Source organism: Papilio polytes, unplaced genomic scaffold, assembly GCF_000836215.1.
Source record: "Papilio polytes unplaced genomic scaffold, Ppol_1.0 DF824169.1, whole genome shotgun sequence".
Classification (NCBI taxonomy): domain Eukaryota; kingdom Metazoa; phylum Arthropoda; class Insecta; order Lepidoptera; family Papilionidae; genus Papilio; species Papilio polytes.
The window spans coordinates 1,795,972-1,817,464 of NW_013525035.1; the positions used below are offsets into that span (position 1 = coordinate 1,795,972).

Below are 21,493 nucleotides of genomic sequence, written 5' to 3' on the forward strand. Positions count from 1 at the left end.
TATCTCACGCTATAAAAGGACTCCGGTATATTTTATCGTCATATTGCAAAACTGGTTACATCATAGAAATTAAAAAAATATATACCTTGCGAAAAATCAAGGCTTACTTGTTTTTAATATTTACAATTTGATTACATTAAACATTCCAACCAAATCACTTATGTGGTTTATTTATTTTTGAATTTATAGATTAAGGTTTTTCCTATTTGAATTGGTTAATAACTATATACTTTTATACAAAAATTAAGTCAAGAGCGATTTTAACATGTTTTTCAATGGTGGAAACTTATGGCTACACTTCCCTTCAGTGGAGTTCCTGAGGGTTATGGCTTCACCCTTCTTGACCACCTATTCAAATGTTTTCATTCATTCTATGTAATACTACTCACTACTTTATACATGTTACTTCTAACGTACAAGAGTCTCTACTGATACGCAATTCTGTATCTATACTTAAAAATGTCAAAAGACTTTATCATGCAGATTACTATAATTTAAAGCAAAAAAAGGAGTAAGTCTTTTTAGAGCTGCAGTGATTGATGACCCGCAGAGCTCCAAACACTTGACAGGTACACCCTGCGAAGCAATTACCATCTTTATCGCCTACAAAAACCACCGTCCGCCCGGCGGAACCTGTTTCACTTGTATACTTATTTCGCTATGAAGGTTCCGTGAGAAAATATTATTATACTGTGAATATTACAAATGAACAAACATATTAAAAAACATACAAGAAATAAGTAAATTTCGCAAGTTATTAAGCCGATCTCACTGACAATCCATACAATAAACCCAACATTTATTTCGGCTATTGAGGCAACATAAGGCACTCAGAATTATGATCAACATACACTTAGTGAAATTTTTCACGTGAGTTAAGCCGTGTTTTATAACTTAGTGGATATATTGGAACCGAATGAATTAAAAAGATAAGAAAAAACTAGATGAAGTAGATACATTTAATTATTGTTGCGAGACCCTAAAACGATTTATAGATAATGGATAAGTCGGTAAAAGCTGGAAGTGGAAGCGATTTAAAATATTAAGTAGCAAAATATTTACGCGATTCCATTTATACTAGTCAATACATTTCCTATTATGCTTTCAACATTTATAATAATAGTAAGATCAGTGACCTGTTATAGTATGAGTAATTCTTCTACACGATATCAAGACAGTTAACGTCCCACAGCGAAGGAGAGTTCACGGTCAACAAAAAGGACAGACAGCAAATTTATTAGATGGATATCTCGAAAAATCCAGTACAGAACCTTTTCATCGTACTCATTTATAAAAATAAGGATAAACAAACTTTACTTAGCATTTATTTTTTTAGACTAATTTAACTTTGACTTCGTAGGTAACTTTGTTTCGACCGCGTTCACACCGTGCGCTTATAACTTGCGCCAGCTCCCATTATAAGTGTAAAAAGCTCGTTAATCTCCTAACGACGACGGTCTAATTGTGAACGCATATCAAGTTCCAATTAGATGCTGGATATAATGACATAAAACAGCGTGCATCGCGACAGGTAGGCCGACTGGTTGCGCGCGAATTGTCAGAGGGAGAGAGACGGATATACAAGGTTATGTCATGTGAGAAAGGAACGAAAGTATTACATTAAATAAACCCCATGCAAGGTAATATATTTCACAAATTTTTTCAGATTAGATTGCGATTAAAGATATATACAAGGAATTTGATAACATACGTTTCTCTGAATATTATTTTAGTCTAAGATAATCATTTATTTTTTGATTATCTACTGATAAATGGTAACAACCATTAACACGTATACAATCAAAAAAGCGTTTACAAATTTATTGTAGTTAGTGGAGCAAACAGAATCTTGTTAAAATTTAAACAAGCGAAAAATATTGAGCAATTACAATTTTCGAACAAAAAATGAACGAAACGGTCTTTAGAAAAGCATAGAATAGGCAAATACTTACTTAAAGTTATGTGACTACGTAAAATAATAAGACGTATCGTCTTGATAGTTTAAAGGGTTTTAACCAATTTATTACTCAGGAATTTATTCTTGTAGTGACGTTGACAAAATATTATTGTTTCTTTTTTTAATATCAAAATCTGTGGCAACCCTAACACATATCTGAAATCCATTTAGCGCAGCATTTGATAGATGGATGAAACTTTCGCGTTTATTTTTAATATTTACGAAAATAGATAATGGCCTCGAATTTATCGAGCCACTATCTCGATAAAAGCTGTTAGCTTTTAAAACGTAGTTTACGGCAACTTGTCTAAACTTTTGATTGAATTATGAATATTACTATAAAATTATTTCATAATTTGTCACAAGTTTTATTCAACACTACATTACCCATGTAAATTCTGAAGACATTTATGAACTTTGAATTGTTAAAAACTATATAGCAAAGCTTTCCCGTTTATTATGTATTTTAAGAGATACTGGCACCATTTTTTTTAAATGTGTAGTGTGTAATCACAAATTCGCACCCTTTCTTCATAAGAAGGAAATTTATACTAATAATACTAAGTAAAAAATAAGGCGACGAGTAGCAAAAAATTAGAAGCCGTTTTCTAAAATCATCAATACATTTTATTCAATCGTGTAAATGAATAAATTAAATATCAAATAACATATTAGTCACAATAAAAAATTAACCACAAAATGTCGCACAAAATACACCGGTCATTAATCGTTTTTATCTCGGATTAACGCATTGAATTAATGAAATTATAACTTCGGCTGCGGCATTAAATGAACGAATATAATGAAGTCACGAATCAATGATTGGAATTACATTTTATTAATATAATTATTAACACGATTCATATGCAATATTAATAAATACTTTTGCACCTATTATACATTAAGGTAGACAGATTTGGATAAAGGATTTATTGACGAATTACCATTTTAGTTTCTTTTTTTATATTATAAGGTGGAAAACGAGCAAGCAGCCACATGAATCCACCGTAATGAAAAGCGACCGCTGCTCATAAACATCTGCAACTGCAGATGAGTTGCCTACCCTTAATTGACGGAGGAGCCGCACGTAAGGAGGATATTTTCTCTTTCTATGCGTCGCCTCCACTGTCAAATCCATTTTTACTTCCCATCCCTTCGTTTTAAGAAAAGGGCGAAAAGGGAAAGGGACTAAAATTAGGCCTCTGGCACACACTCATCAGACGAAACGCGGAATTGCCTTCACTTCATGCCTGTTTTCTGTGTGGTCGTGGCATTAACCGGGTGAGCCGGCTCATTCGTGCGAAGTTGTTAAAGCGGGCTCTACCACTGTTGAAGACTGTCTATTCTTAAGACCAACACTCTTATATGGTTGAAAACCAATTATTGAAGAACTGGCTAAACTGTTATTTTTGTTTCTAAAATAGCAAATTATATTTTACAGTAGAAAATGACTTCAAATCAATTCATTAAAATACTGATTTTATACACTACTCTTTAGTATGTATTAAAACGGAATAAGTAAGATTAAAAATGCAGAACACAAAGTTATGTTACTGGAGCTAATATCTTCAATACCCAGTATCGTACTTTGCACTCACAATCGCATCGCTATACAATACCCAACGTTAACATAATAGAATAAAGTCTATAATCGTGTATAGAGTAGAGATGCTGACTGTATATCGGTTGCATTATATTTTTTTTCCTGGTCCGGCACGGAGCCCGGGTCGTGGTGAACTGATCAGATTAGACTCCGTAACCGGTTCTCAAAAACCTCCCGAGGAAAAAAATAAGAAAAAAACGACACTAATAACAACAAATAACGAGGCGTTCGGCCGTGGCTCGTTAGTGATGTGCGGCTGTCGATAATAGACTGCGATAAAGTGTCGATATCACAACTTTTTTTGTTGTTTTGATAAAAAATGTTTGATTAATTTACAGGAATAAAATGTTAAATGTATTCGTTGCCGTTAATAAAGTATCTGTTATTGAATATCTGTCAAAATACTGAAAACATCAAAAGCATTTTAGTTTTTAAGTCATACTTATGGAACCTACTTTCTTTAACACCAACATATTACTCTAATTGATTTTTAAACGTAACATTTTATTTTAAAGCAAAAATCCTTATTCCTAAATCCTTATTAATTGAAAACTAACTTGCACTGTAATAAGAATTTCGATTATTACCAATCACAATTAAAAAAATATAAATTTATCGATATATGACTAACATCTCTAAACAGAGGTGGAGCCAGATGAAATTATACGAAAATATTGTAACGATAGTGACAGATGATTATAAGCTGGCGATAAAACACACATAATTCTCACATAATGGCCGCGAGCCGAGACCCGGCATTAAGTCCCGGTGATAATTCCCACCTTGTCTTACTTACACTGAAATCAATTTCACATCACTACATTGAACGATTTATGTACACTTAATAGATCGTAGTTCAACTAAACTTAATGCACATATATTCTATCATTAAACAATAAATCATTACGTTTCTTTTTACAAAGTTTTCGGTGCTTACAATGAATTGATTTTCAATACTTTTGTGTGTAAATTCAAACCCCAATAAAATTATAATAAACCTGATAACTGTAGGCAATAATTAAACGCCAGTTAAAACGCGATGGTTCAAATATTAATAGCTTGTAAAACAGTGGTCACTAAGGTAGTGGGTTAAACCACATTCTTTTACCATAAGAAAACTATTCCTTACATTTACTGTATCACAGGACGATCGTTCTTGGATACAGTATCTTCAACCCATCATTTTACACATTTTATCAAATAACTACAAACTCAAATCCAGCGTAACATTAATTAATAAATATTGACATCAACATTGATATAAACACAAAGGCTGGCAACACAGCTGGAACCAGTCAAACGACTTGTCACACCGGATTGATAATTGGGTATTCAAGTATGAACTATTCTCGTCATAACTTAAGTGAGATAAGCGTACTTGAATAGATAATCTTACAAAGTGCTCCAAGCATGAAATACCGTGTCCGGTACGATAGGTACATCTTCTGTCATATCTACTAAAAAATATTAAATTTCAACGTATTAAAACTTACCGAAAACAGGACTTAAATCCGATTTCACCGATAATTTCCCGGAATAAGGTTCGCCAGACTTTTCCTGAAACAAACAAGAAAATATTATTATACATGAAACAATGAAATAAAAAATCAAAGCCTATTTACGATTATAAATCACACACAAATTAAGACGTAGTTGAACTTATCATAGGACTGTCAAAATAAATCGATAGAAAAACTAAAGAAGGGTCGACGGTATTCGATTCATCGAGTACTTTTTACTTCGACAATATCAGCGTCGATAATGGACATAACAAATCGAGATGTTTCCGCTTTCATTAATCCCAATAACCGAATTTCCTCCATTTACGTTACGGAACCAATGGACCGTTTGAAATGACACCACGATATCAGAGGGCTATTCTGTCATACACGTTGTAGAGATGCGCTATTTTTGGTAACATATTTTTTTAAACTCTTTTATGTATTGTATTATCTTCACTATTAATCTTAAAGTTTAATTTATACATTTGTTTTTAATTTTACGAGAGGAAGAGATTACCAAAAGGGAGAATTTTCTATGAATTTAATAAAACATCATTACTCTTTTTAATGCTTGCAAATTTAAGAGTACAAACTAACATAATTCAGATTTACAAAATACATATATAAGCATATTGGAAATAGCATAGATCGTAAGTCTTGAGTACAATCCATTAAGTACACAGCACATGTAATCCATTTCAATCCTTCACAAGACGCTGTATAGATCGAGATGCATACATTCAATACAGCCGATCAGCTTGAGAGCTTATATTATAAGGAGACAGTAGAAATGTTAAGCTAGCGAAAATGCTAAATCGAATATCATAAGGACACAACAGAAATACTTTGTAATCCAGCCGTTGTTTCAACTAATTTTATTGTCAATAGTCTATTAAGGCGAACGCTAATAGTTAAGTAACACTAAATGACTACTTAAATTATCATTAAACCCTTCTTATTGTAATGGTAAGACGTCAAAAGAACTAGGGCTTTTGACTCGAATATGACATAAGTGCTAAACTTCCTTCCAAATCATTTATACTGATATTATAAAGAGGAAAGTTTGTATTTTTGTATGTATTGAAATTACTCAAAAATTACTGGTCATATTTTAAAAAATTCTTTCACCTTTAGGTGGAAATTTATCTGTGAGGCATGGCCATGTTTTCATTATTGAGCAATAGCTGCAAAATATACATAGTTTAGTTATTTTATAAGAAAATCTTCCACTTTCTTATCTTCTAACGTATGTAAGATGTCCAGAATAGCCCCTAATACTAATGCCTTTTAGGGGAGGGTGTATGTAATTGGATAAATCGGAATCAGTTTACCCCACTCGGACACTTACACCAAATCAAGGGTAACGAGTATCCCTGACGTATTAAGTCATTCGACCTTTGTACGTGATTTTTATAGGGTTTAGGTAATCATTTATCAAGCATTGTTTTTTATTACCTACTAGCTGTTCCCGTGCGACTTCTTCGACTTGCTTCCTTGATGTTGGTAGCAACTTATGGTACGTTTCCAACATTAGGGTTTTTATCTAAAATATTTACCCCCTAAGTTTAATCGTGTGAAAATATATAACCTAAAGTGTGACGCATGTGTAGGGCTAAAAAGCCTTATAGAATAATTCTTTCTTTAATAAAAATTAAAGAAAGAGTTATTCAAAAATATTCTGTAATTGCTGACATCTTAGGCAACAAAGAAGTGTGTGTTTACGCTTTATTATAATAGTATAGATATCTAATTCACTGTAAATATCGAAATTAACGGTAAGTATAATGAGAGTTAACATTACATTTTTAAAACCGACAAAAAAAACAAAGGCATTGATTCTCAAACCTTTTGGAATGCAAAAAATAATTTATTGTTGGGCTATTTTTATACAATTCGAATTATACAATAAATCTTGGTTAATCTTTAATTCTTATATCTATACGTGTTTTATCACAGGTATAGATTACGGTTCATAAAATTTCCTGGCCACAAACAGATGACAAAATAACATTAGGTAAAAAAAAAGTTAAAAACCTTCTTACAATTTAAACAGTGGGATAAAATATAGACAGTGTTGATAATGGGCAATCGATTCATCGGTTGAACTTGTAACAGTCGTTAAATATTTTCTCGCATCGAATCGATTAACCAATACCAGCACAACATTCATCGCTCTCACAGATCTATAGATTCTCATTGGGAATAAGATTACGAGCGATATTTAATAATTTAAATATCATATATTGGTATGTAGACAGTTGTAATATGACAAATATTACACATGAGTCTGGTATACTTTCATGATCAGCAGCCTTACGTCAACATAGCTTTATTAGGTCTTCGAGTTACGAACGATGGCCAAATTATAGCCAGTTAACCTATTAAGATTGAATGTGGTTACAAAGGTAGAGGAGGACCGAATGTATAGATGGATTGTGTGAAAGAGGATATGCTTAAGAAGGATGTATGGAAGAATGTATGGAAGAGCAGCACATACTGTGCCGACCCTGCATGGATAAGGGCAAGTTGATGATGATGATGAGTTCAGATAACTTATAACGGTTTGATACCCTTATCTGTATAAAAACACGAGAGTAAGTAATTTGATAAACAGTTAACATATAAATAAATTCAATTAACTGCCTTTTAAAGCTCATTGAGTGTGTTCCTTATACAGTGCTATATTAGTTGGTACAGTTTTTATGTAGCCGCTATACGTTTGAACATAAATACATCCATAAAGGGAAACTCTATAAAAGAAAACAGATGCAAAATACTTGAGTATTGTTAATGAAGGTGACAATACTAACAAATAAGGCTTTGATGACGGAAACAAGGTTGTAACAAATGAGCATGTCATGTCCTCTATAGCTGGTGTAACTAAAATTCCGTAAAATGCAAAATAAAAGGTTTATAGAATTTTAATACCCCTAAAAAACCTTTAATTACATTATTCTCTGAATTGTGACACAGTTATGCAAATTGTGTGGTTTTTAACTAAACGAATGACATTTTTATACAAATAAAGCGAGTTTAGATCTATTCTGAAACAGTAAAATAAGGAAAATGAAAGTTGGTAGGAAAGAAGATGTATAGGTAATAGAAATATCGTTTAATTACCTTCTTCTGTCTATTCAAGTGTACTAGTGCTACGTTTTGAAACAGAGGGTTTATTGCGAACATTTGCATGACACTTACGAGAATGTATTCGTAACGTCTCAACGAAGTATGAGATTTTGTCTTTTAATTACGAATACGTTCTCATCAATATTTGTAATAACTCCTCAGGTGCAACGGTTACTTCATCATTTTAGCACACTCCAGTGGCTAAATGTCAGAACGTTAAGCTAAACAAAACCAAGTAACAGCCCCTATGTAAACTAACCTATAAGATATTTGTGTCCGTAGTTACCTACACGATGGCTTTGATTAAATTCCTGTGCGGGGACAAATTTTTTGATGGCATAGCGTCGATGCGACAAAGAGGATAACTATTTAATCGCCTCGTTTACAAATTAATTTACCGAATAACTTTCGACATTTTGCGAAAAGTTACTAAATGCATGCATTTTCCTTAGACTGTAATTACAATAATACAATGTAATAGATTTATGTAGTGTTTGTTTGACATTAAAATATTTTTATAAGTAAATTCGATATCACTTCTAGCCAGTACTTAAATATACTTTGATAATAAGTAAGTACTTCAAGTATGTTTTAGGATTTTTTTTTCTACAAACTAAATCCATTTATCTTTTAAGTTCGTGATAGATGTGGTTTTCAATAAATATTCTGATATCTTCTAATAATGCTGTGTAGTAAAAAATAAATAAAGATTAAGGTCGACTTCCATTGGAGCTAACATTAAAATAAACATGCGACTAAAATTAATATCACGGTCGCTGCTTTTGTTCTAAACAATAGTTCTTTACGTTAATAACGCTGTGTAATTTTCTTCCATTGTTCGAATTTTTACCCCGAAAGGATTTTTCTATAAAAATTCTAGCTACCGTATTGTTATTACGAATGAGAAATATTTTTATTTCACCTTAAAATTCTCAACTTGGCAATGCTAATTAGTTATTAAAGAAAATTCTTTAAAACTAAAAACACCTTTAATATCAAACAAACTTATAGTTTTTTGTAATCCAATATTTTATTACTTGCTCTACACAGATTCTCTAAATTGACAATGTAAAACATTCCCATAGTAACAAAAACTGGAGACGGGTCGTTGCGATGTTAAATACCAAAATCATTACCTTTTTAATGGCCTAAAGTGTACACTTTGTGCATTATAATTAAATGTATCCATTACAGTAATTACAAAACGTAAATGTTTTCATGACCTTAGGACAAAAACTAATCTAAAACGCTCGCATCAAGATGTAATGTTAATTGAATAAACGTGTAGATTGCGAGATATATTACTGTATCAGATTAAATTAAATACTTCTGATTATTTACAAAAACAACGGAATTATACGTTTAAAAATTTTAATTATTATTACCTACTTGCATTTATTTTACGCTTGGTAAAGTATGCATTTATTTAACACATTAAACAAAATGTGTTTTGCAAATTTTATTACGACGATTAAAATAAAAATCTCTGATTTTTTCCGCACTGTAACAAGATCAGGATGTAATTGTGTGGAGTTTCGCTTCTGTCAACAAACGCCTTTATACAAAAACACATGTACACTTTAAATAATTCCATTCATTTTGTCTTACAAACCTTGTTATGTTATCTCGATTTTTCCTACAAATTACTCCACTATCCCCCTCTGAAGGGATGGAGGCCTACCGAAGTTAGGGGTGATTAGGCCATAGTCAAATAGGCTGGTGTGATGAGGATTGACGTCACACATATCCTTGAAATTCTATGAAATGTGCTTCACTGTAAGAACGTCTGATAAATGTACATATAATACAAATATCACATGAAATTCGTAGTTCAACGAACACATTGGTAGTGCAGGGTTTGAACCTGAGACCTGCAGATTACAAGTCAAGGGCAACCCCTGAACCTCCCATTAATCTAAAATGTTCTAAAAAGAATCATATTTATTACAAGTACTGTTGAAAAATGAACTACATACGTCATACTCAAGGTTGTAATTCGCTTTATGCTCTTCTCTGTACAGTCTGAAATAAGCCAGTAAAGTAAATCTATTAGTACATTTATCCATCGTACGTCAAAGCAACAACTAAATGCACCTTCTGCTATCATTCTAATGAACGTTATCTTGTCATTTACAAGATTTTTTTGCAACAGCACGCGTCGAAGTAACAGATAATGAGCAATTAAGGTTCCCTTTAAATGTCACATTTAATTACGGGAGAATAATCTAAACGATTTCCTAGGATATGTTAAAGGTGGAGCGTTCCTGACGGCGGCCATCGATCAATTCGATAAATAAACGCTTTTTCACTGGAATGTGCTCGTATCCGTTACGCCGCACGCGTCTATAAAACTATACCTTAAATAGTCGTAATGGTGAACATCGTATTTTATTAACATTTGTTTACTTAGAACTATTATCGTTGAATTTCGTTGTTTGGTTTTATAGTGACACGTGTAATTTTTTTTAGTACAGTTGAAAAAAGTTGTAATACAGTTTCCACATATTAAGGCTTGAAGGTTGTCGTGTGAATATTCATAATACAAAAAATATATGGCCAATTTATTTTCAAAAAATACTGAAGTCAAAAAAGGTAGGTAACTCGTCTCTAATTGCACATGTCTACAGACTCTCATTGCTATTATGACTAATTCCCGTATCCTTTTGGTTATTACCCTTGATCACTCAATACTATCTTGGTTAGCGATTTTACTTACAACTGATGGACTTTTTGCTGTCCGCATTCTGTGCAACTAGCGATGTCATTTATCTATAGCTCTGAACCTAGACTTTAAAAGCGTTATTATATTGCGTGTAAACGAGATCTGATATTGAGATGTATTATTTTCTTTAATTGGTCAGGCATATCAGGAAAAAATGTCTAGAAATTATTTACTCGCAATTAAGATGTGCGTTATATTGGTTTATCTTGTTTGTGATATTTGCATTTTGTATTTGCTATTTTACAAGTAGATATTTATTTTAAATGTGTTTAATGTTTATTTAATAACTAGCTGTTGCTCGCGACTCCGTCCGCGTGGAATTGAAAAAAAAAACAAACAAGAAAAGCCTATGTGTTCTTCCAGACTATCCTCTACATCTATGCCAAATTTCATCGAAATCCGTTCAGCCGTTTAGGGTACAAACTCTAACAAACATCCATTCATCCATCCATCCATCTAAACTTTCACATTTATAATATTAGTAAGAAGTAAGAAATAAGATTTATGTCTTTGAGTGATGCGTGTTTTTTAATGTTTCTTGTGCGACGTTTTTGTCGTTATGCGCCAAATTCTGGAGCATCTTTAAACGTGCCTTGAGTACGTATTGTATAAAAGTGATCTTATCTCGAAACTTCGAAACCCTTTCTTTTACGGTATATGTAGTTTATCAAGGCGATCAACCCAAACCATTGAGATTTTTTAAAAAAATACAGTGAAATCAGAAAACTCAGTTTACGGTATGAATTGTTGAATAACTAAAAAAATGGAGTTGGTTCATATTGAAAAAGGATTTTTAGAAAGTAATTTTTTATTACGAGTAAAATAAAGACACATTGTTAATTCACTTAATATTAGGTTTTATTAACATAGTTAAGTTGACAAAGGTATTAAAAACCCATGTTTTTCCACAAAGCAGTCTGATAAAAGATTCTTACAAATTTAAAATAAGGCATATTAATATAAAAGGTAGTTTGTCTCTGCTAGTATTATAACCAGCTTGGTAAGAGCTTTCGTGTCACTAGAGCCTACTCGTAGCGCTAGATAGCTGCCTAACTAGCCAAGTCTTCTATTTTTGTCGACATGAAATCTTTAAGAAACCCACTTAAGTTCACGGACACATTTTAAGATAAAAATGTACGTTTAGAGTAAAAGTATTTGATTAAAAAAATTATTTATCCACAAATAACAAATAGATTTTAAAAAAAACTTTCGCATTTATAATATTAGTATTCATTTTTCATCTCCAGCTTACTAAATATTTTCCTTCACCGTAAGAAGGTCGGGTAAATTATGTACATATGGAAATTCGAAAAATCGAAAATGACATTGGTACATGGAGGGATTCGCACCCAAGACCTGTAGATTACAAGTCAAGTGCTTAAACCACTGAGCCACCGACGCTCTTATTAACAGCAGTATGATAATATTATAATTCAAAGGGATTAATCTCAAACAACACAGAGTAACTTTCAAGTCAGATCTAGTCTAGGAGTTAGAATTACTGAAAGTAATAAAGTATTATCAAGTTTTATTAGATGAGGATCTCTAATCGGAATACCCCTGTGCTAATCTGTGCAAATCTCTGGTATCATAATCCGTGTGCGACGGTGATCGATGTCGCGATACTGTACGTACACAAATAGTCCATTTGACGGCCTTATCTGCACATCGACTATCGTAATGCGTTTCGTAACTAACATCGCTTCCAACACTATTACATGGAAAACACGATCGATGTTATGAGTACTTTTTACTATATTTTACATACATATATCGAATACGATTATTACGTTTTATTCTACTGTTTTTTTGTACAATAAACTATGAACTTTATCATAAAAGCTGCTGTACTAGTAGCTAGGTAAGCTAAGTAGCTGTTCCCGTGCGATTTCATCAGCATGAAATGATGACATGATGACAGCATTGCAACCTTGCTTCCTTGATGTTGGCAGCAGCTTATAGTCTCTTTCCCACATTAGGGTTTTTATCCAATTTACTTACACACAAGTTTAATAGCGTGAAAATATACAGCCTTAAAAGTGACTTAAGTGAAGGGCTTTTTATTACAATTTTTTTAAAATATGCTGTAATTGCTGACATCTTAAGCCACAAACAAGTATGTGATTCGCTTTATTATATTAGTATAGACAAGAAGCAAATTTAGCAGTTTTCTATTATGAAAACGACGATCATGAAATTGTAAAAATTTCTATAATGATAATCAGGCTTAAACAAAAAAATCTTAAGATTGGTCGTGAACTTTCCAAAAAAATTAATATAAACGAATGTCGTTTTACAAAATTCCAACGCACACTTGAAACTGACCATATATAATTGTAATCGACGTTGTTAACAAATGACACAATCTTATCTTCTTGTTTATAAACGGGGACGAAGATACGGTCACTGGTCGATTCGAAAAAATTACGAATAAAATCGAGAAGTCAGATAGGGCGGACGATTATTGAATCGATAAAAATATCGATGTTGATTTTCTGAACTGAATGCAAATGAAACTAATTACATATGTTAAAATAATTAATCGGATATGTATTCGAACGGTGGCTTTTTGTGGAACCGGAATTGAATATTAAAATTAAAAGCATCAAGGATAAAATTACGCATTACGTAATTAATGAAATTATGTTTTTTGTAAATGAAATGGTGTGTAAATTTAACTCATTTATGTAATTGCAAAAATACATTGTAATTAATAAAGATTACTTAACATTTTTTACTGTAATATACATTTTTTTATTTAAAAAGTGCGGGAACACCGAGCCGATCATTAAAAGAACTTTTATAATTTAATTTTGTTACTTTACACCTAGTCTAATAGTGTCAGGTTCAACTGTGTACATATGTAGTTTCAATGTGCTTATGATCTTAAGGCACTAACATGAGTAATCTATACTATTATTATAAAGAGGAAAGATTTGTATTTTTTTATATATTCGATTCACGTAAAAACACTTGGCCGATTTTAAAAATTCTTTCACCATTAGAAAGGTAACTTATCTGTGAGTAACATAAGCTATGTTTTTATTATTTTTTAAATTCTACGTGGGCGAAGTCGTAAGCAACTTACTATTAATTTCTAGTTCGACTCTTTAGAACGCAAATAATATAGTGAACATATAAATAAAAGTTATTTCTAATAGGCAACGTCTTTATTTACTTCATAGTATGCAAATAAATGAAAACAGGTAATGAAATTGAAGGCAAATTAAAAGCAAAAATATTTAACGCGTTTACGCTGTACCATTTACCGTAATCGTGCGTTGTAAATTCTGGCAATAATAAAAAAAAGGGAATTAACACGCACGTCCATTTAACAGAACTGCTTTACTGATATGAAATTTCGCAATAATGCAAATAATTGATTTTTCATATTTTAATATTAACATTGGGATGCCGGTTTTGTTACCCGCGGAGTAATAAATGGGAATACTAACAAGTTCACTTCTCAGAACGGACCGGACCACGTTTTTCTTTCTTTTTTTTGTAACCCCGGTTTTCGATGGTCACGAATCGTTCCGTAAGATAAATAGTGGAAGTTGACTTTTATTGTTGCGTCATTGAGCAAATATTCGACCGGACTTGATATGATTCGATCTGGTTAGTTGGTCAATTCAAATAGACAGTTCATTGCCATATTCAACCCTTTAACAACAAAAATATTAGTTTGTATGGCCAAAACTATAAAACTTACTAACACATTCACGGTTAGCTTCCACTGTTTATAAATTTGGTTATAAACAAATAATTACTGTAGTTATAGACGAAGATCACGACAGTGAAATTCTACGTTTAGTTTTATTTATCACGTCACTACAATCAATGTTTAGACAAGTATAGGTATTATCACATCGTTTGAGCGTTCACACGCAATTAGATCCCTCCCAGTCTCATTAGCATTGAATCGAAGGATTAGCCTCGAGCTGCATCCGTCTCACTCCCTCTTATACTACAAATATTGCTGTCTCATTTCTATAGGTTAATTTAGAATGAAGGCTCAGTGGGTTAATGCTTGTTTTAAATGAATAGCTAGATACAAAGATATTTCTAGAGCAATAAATTCTTTAAACACTAATGTCAATTATTGTTATGTTTGGAACTTCTCGATCATATAGAATCTAGATACTGACAACTGTTAGTTGGATATTAGATCACTAAATGAATAAAAAAGTAATCACGCAAGGAAGAAAATCGTTTTTTAAATATCTTTAACATATAGGTATCTCATTAACATTTACAAAGCATCACAAAATTCAGCTGACTAAGAAATTTAACTAGAGTTTTGTACATAACAATATGTAGGTGTGAACAAGGCTCGTTTCGGACCCCTCCGAGGCAGCCGGAACAAAGAGCTGGCGACACTCCACTGTTTTATTGCCACTCTTGTCGGGCGAGAATTCATTACAATTGTACTAAAGCTCAGCTCTTAGCCTACAAAACAACGTTGCTTACATTTCTGTGTAATGTTTCGTAAGTCATTTGAACGTTGTGAAGTTTTGATTTTCTTTTAACCTTGTTTCTACCTGATGAATCCTACGCAAAAAAGTTGCGGACGAAAAGAGATTGCATGTGGCTGAGATGCGTATGTTAAGATGGATGTGTGGTGTGACAAGAATGGATAAAGTTAAGAATGTGTACATTAGAGGAAGTTTGAAAGTAGCGCCAGTGGTGGAGAAATTGAGAAGCAAAAGGTTAGCGTGGTATGGTCATGTTATGCGACGAAATGATGAGGACATAAACCAGAAAGTGTTAAGATTGAATGTGGATGGCTACAAAGGAAGAGGAAGACCGAAGAAAGTATGGATGGATTGTGTGAAAGAGGATATGCTTAAGAAAGGAGTGGATTCAGATATGACGGCTGATAGAGATGTATGGAAGAGCAGCACATACTGTGCCGACCCTCCATAAGGGATAAGGGCAAGTGGATGATGATGATGAATCCTACGCAAAATATGCAAGACCAAACTTTAAAGTTAAAACTACATTACAACGCATTAAACACGAACATTGAATAGAATTGAATAGAGTTTCTTTATTCTAGACTACAGTTTTATCATTCAGTGTTTCCTTGGCTCCATACCTGTAACTAAGGACTAGGACAACGAAATCTAGTCTTTATTTTTTCTAATGTACGAAAAAAATCAATTAAAAAAAGCCAAGGTGTAAATCGCTAAATTGTGGCTTACGACATTCTCCAACATATTTACATTATCATGAGGATTTGTTGCCGATTTAGAAATGGACTATATTATTTATAAAATAAGAGAATTTCTATAACATACCGGAACTAATATTACTTTTTAAAGATATGTAAGTGATACCAAATTTAAACCGGAAACTTGTAATAACTGATGTTATCTAAAATTTGACAGATTATAATTAACGGTTAATTACTTATCAAAGTGACATTGAAAATTATATCAAAATCCATTAAATTATCAAATGATTTCGACATTATGAGTTGAATTATTTTATCGTGTTTTCTAAGAACGTCATATTGAATAACGTCATTGAATGCAGTGATAAAAAAATCTTGATATAAATAAAATTTCGCTTATTATTATAGATAACAAATATCTTAACAATATTTTGTATAACCTCATGAAATTTAAAAAAAAAATAGTTTCCGGTCCATTTAATTTTCTTATAGGAAATAAAATTTGTTAAGTTATACCTAGGGATATTAAAAAACTAGTTTTGAAAACTTATAATTTGGTACTGGGGTTACGACGTCCAACAATTTACCATAAAAGCCACAGGGTAATTTAACAAAGCAAAGTCTATTTAAAACCCGTCATAACCCGATACAAGCAAGTGCATTAACCGAGTACGTCGAACGTGCGACAATAAAAATCTCCCATTAGAACGCGTCCGGGCGAATTTCAATAAACTCAAAGAGGATAATTTACAGTTATTACATCGCTGACCCCGCAAAACACCCACCGCACCGAGCCTGGTCAACTCGCTGTCACAAAAAAGATCTAAAAGAAACACCAAAATCTGGTATAACCAGAAAAAACTATACTATACATGACAAGTAAAATTTAACCTTAACAAGAAAAACATAAAGTTCAAATTAGAATGCATTTTTTAAAAGAAGTTACAAGGCTATAGCATAAAAGGAGCTTTATTTCAGAAGCGAGAAAGCACAAAGTGAAATATGTAAATGACTTGTATGCGATATTTTTGGATTCTTTACCTTAATCGTTTAAGAATAAAGTTCAAAATATAATACACTTTTGGTTGTCAGTAAAAAAGGATCCATCTCGTTTGGTGCCTACCTGGTCGGGCGCAGACGAGGTCTGTATTTATGGCGCCTAGCGCACCGCGCATCACGGACCACGTGGCACATCGGATGCTCGTTAGGATAACCGTTTCTCATTAGTCAGTTTAAATGTACAAGCCAACTGTAAAACTACCGCATCTAGTCATAACCATAAAACAGATTAAGTTTCACTCCTGATTTAGTAAAGCAATAATAAACTTCGAGTCAGACTTCCAAAAATGTAGTTGTCTGAGAAGACTTTGTAAGTCGGTAGATTAGAGCATGGAAAGAATAACATCATACTAATATTATACTACAGAGCGTCGGTGGCTCAGTGGTTTAACCACTTGACTTGTAATCTACAGGTCTTGGGTTCGAATCCCGCCATGTACCAATGTGATTTTCAATTTTTCGAATTTTCATATGTACATAATTTACCCGACGTTCTTACGGTGAAGGAAAACATCGTGATGCAACCTGCACATATCAGAGAAGAAAATCAAAGATATGTGTGAAGTCAACCAACCCGCACTTGGCCAGCGTGGTTGACTATGGCCTAGTCACCCTGACTTTAGGGTAGGCTCCGAGCCCCTCGGTGGGGACGTATAGTGAGCTGGTGATGATGATGATGATGGATATTATACTCGTAAATGCGAATGTTTAGATGGATGAATGTTTGTTAGAGTTTGAAGCTAAAACGGTTGAACGGATTTCGATGAAATTTGGTATAGATGTATAGGATAGTCTGAAAGAACACATAGGCTTCTCACTTTTGTTTTTTTTTATTTCAAAGGGATGGAGTAGAGGGTGAAAGATAGTTTTTATAAATAGAATTAATTAATCCATTATTATGTGACTTCAACCAAAAGCGGCTCCCATTCGTCATTGTATTGTCTCTCAAAAGCGGGCGTGCACAGGAAACGAGTATAGTTTGCGAGATGATTTACAACTCGACCGAGTCACCGACGCCCGAGGCTTTGCTAAATTATTTTCTTAATTAGCTGTTATGCCCCGCTCAATGATGTATCACTTTTGAGTGATCACTTCGCATTGAACGGGGTTTTTATAACACACTAGCTGTTCCCGTATGGATTCAGCTGCATAAAATAAAAACTTTATTTTATTATTTACATTTGTCAAATTCACAATTGCAAATGACACAATTACCGTTACCAATAATAACATTGCTTCTTTAATGTTGGCAGCTTGTACTTTATGGTTTCTTTCCCTCTTAATAACGTGGAATAATTATTCAAAAATATGCTGCGATTGCTGACATGCTACGCCACGATGTAGTGTGTGTTTACGCTTTATTACATTTTTAAACAGAAAAATATTCCAGAAATATCAATGCAGTCCTACATAATGTATCAGAGTTGTTTTCGGTAGGCAGGTATAACCCTATTATAATCTTATAGTGTCAAGTTAATGCATAGTCCGTCTGATTACGTTAAGGCATCCGGTAATTAGATTGTATAATTTAAGCTCGTACACACGGACAGAATGTCTGTAATTAATTTCCGATTAGGGCACATGATTGTATTTGTCTTCTAATCAATAATGCTTGTTTAAATTCACGTCTAATAATAGGATTACATAGAATTATTTTTATCTTCCAATTTCACGATTAAAAATTCTAAATGTGATATTTGTTTTTTTGGTTTACATTTGTTAAATACTGTAGCTTCTATCTTATTATTTATATTCTATTTATTTTCTCTCTCGTATTAAATAAATGAGTTAACCAATTTTGTAACTAGGATATTTCTTTACTTCCAAGTATGTTACCAACAATGTACCATACCGGAAATGTTTGCCGTGTTTTGTTTATTTTTACATTTCTCGCTAAAATAAGCAATCGAGATAAAGTGATACGAAGGACACGAGATATTGAATAAGCGACACATGACATATCTTTGACCTTTGAAGATAGATTCATTATTAAATACTGGCGTACTGAAATGTTTGTAGATCTGTTATGATAAAATGATTTTAACACAATACTTCGCCGTATTTTTCATCCCTATTACAGAATTGTGATTGGTCAAGAATCATTCTAGAGAAATCGAGCAGTTTTCTTAAACCGAGGTACAGTTCCTCAAATGTCATAGTTCCTCCGTACTCATTAGGAACCCTAAAACGATCAAGATCAGTCTGTTTAGCGATATGGCTTGGGTTTAACTTTTAAATCCTTGATTAAACAAGCCGTGACGGTTCACAGCTAAATGGATGTCTTACATAAGTTAAGTGGAGAGTCACCATTTTAAAATCCACTCGTATTTATATCTTGGGTCAACAGAAATCCCGAGTGCTCAAATATTTTGGTTTCAAGAGATAACGGGGACTTACGCGTGGGTGTAGTGCAGATAAGAAATATTGCCCTCAGATTTCGACACGGTAAAAAACTTGTCCTTTTTAATCCTCCACAGATAAAGAATGGGGTGAAAGCGAAAACCGTACCTTATAATGTCTGTGACAAAAAAATGTACAAAATTCACAATATGTTTAACAAAAAATTATTTAATTTATACCTACTAGTCTTTATTAGTAAAGGCGCGCGAACACTTTTAACTAAACATCGCACAACTTCTGTCGTTTGTCGATTTTTTCGCAGCAAATTCAACTGTTTAGTTGCAACTAAAAATCCAGGAGTGTGCGCACATCATAAGCTTATAGAATTCAAAGCGCGACTAAACAGTTGTGCGATAGTTTAATCGAAGGTGTGCGCGCTCTAACTAAGCGATATCACAAGTTATTATTGCCGTCATAATATACATTTACTAAAAAGTATTGAATCAAACTTTTCAAAGAAGATGTTTAAAAAAGTTGTACAATGTCGAATACGATGCAGTGGTATAAGAGGTAGAAAAAGTTAACCCCTCGTGTTTCAACAAATTGGTTACAAGTGGACGTTTAAGTAATTGCACCAACAGTTCTTTAGGGTTGAGCTACTTACCTCGAGAGGGAATGGGAGAAAAATCGAATGCCTCTCGAGTTACAAGTGATATGTAAAGGAATATACACATGATCATATTTACTACCTAGAAAAATAAAACTTACGTAAAAAAATATCACTCGAATCACCGTTATACATCCTGACTGTAAATGCCGCATTACTTAAGTAAACCCTTAGAGTATTTTTGATACTAAATCTACACTTATGGTCTCGTAAATAAACGCAACTAGAAACTATCAAGTTTTGAATTATCAGACATTTTTTTCTAGAACATACGATACTCAAAATAATATACTTACTTTATGTTGCTACGAATCTTTTATTAAATCAGACCCTCATTAATTATAGTAATAATAAAATTGTTCCAAGGAAACCTTACTCATAAAAGGAAACCCGTAAAGCACTACCAAAACACAGAGCATCAATAGGTTGGGGCAAAACAAATGAGAATGAACCCCGTACCTATGGAGGTTGGGAAAAAAACGAACCAGGTTCGTTAGGGCACATGACTGGCAATCCGATAACATCGCGCCACAGAGCTGCGAAATGTGAGCACACTTTTAAATGGATGTGTTATATCATTCATTTAAGATTCCATCCGATCAAAGATTGAAAAAATATAGAGTAGACATTAGAAACATTTTAAAAATATTAAACCACTTGACGTGCGGGTATATCAACTAGACTACAGTTTTTGATGGTTTTGTTCAAATCTAAAATGCGAGATTCCTTCCCTTGTAAATGTTTAAATCCTTTATCACAGGGTTCCATAACTATGGTGTTTACCTTTTCATTTCAGTACATTGACATTACTAAAAATAAACTAATGATAAACTTACTTGCCCTGTTCATTCTCATTACTTTGTAGTTTAGATAAGAAGCTGGATTAATTAAGATAACGGTTCGGATGAAGGATTTTATTCATGTCAACTGGTTCTTAAAAAACAATGTTTAGGTTTTCCATTCATTTGTTTTTAGATAATACACTGGAAACTGCGTGAACAAATTGACCGTATATATTTTTAGGTACCTTAACTTATAATTTAAAAACAAACGCATAACGTTATTTTCCTTAGCGTAACATAACTAATATTTACAATTAAGATAGTAATATATTTTTAGATTGATAAAAAGTGTAAACAGAGTAAAAACTGAATCGAACTAAAAACTAAGTCACGATGGATGATAGGCGCGCAGGTAGCTATGTACAGTCAGCAAACAAGACGGATTTCTTCGGCGGGGGCAAGGGGTACGGTCAACAGTGATATTTGCTCGCTACCGGTGTTGGCCACACGCGTTCGCCTCGTCGCTCCGTCACTCGCGACGCGCACCGAACAAATAAAG

At 33.0% G+C, this 21,493-nt stretch overlaps 1 protein-coding gene across 2 annotated transcripts in view; it reads right to left on the bottom strand.

The window, feature by feature from the left end:
- The window catches only part of LOC106111393 (protein pangolin, isoforms A/H/I/S), a 123,658-nt gene that overhangs the window by 61,461 nt on the left and 40,704 nt on the right, over positions 1–21,493 (bottom strand). For both annotated transcript variants that reach the window (XM_013293459.1, XM_013293458.1), the window contains exon 3: positions 5,054–5,117. In XM_013293459.1, coding sequence (XP_013148913.1) covers positions 5,054–5,117 — 64 coding nt within the window. The remainder of the gene's footprint in view (positions 1–5,053; positions 5,118–21,493) is intronic.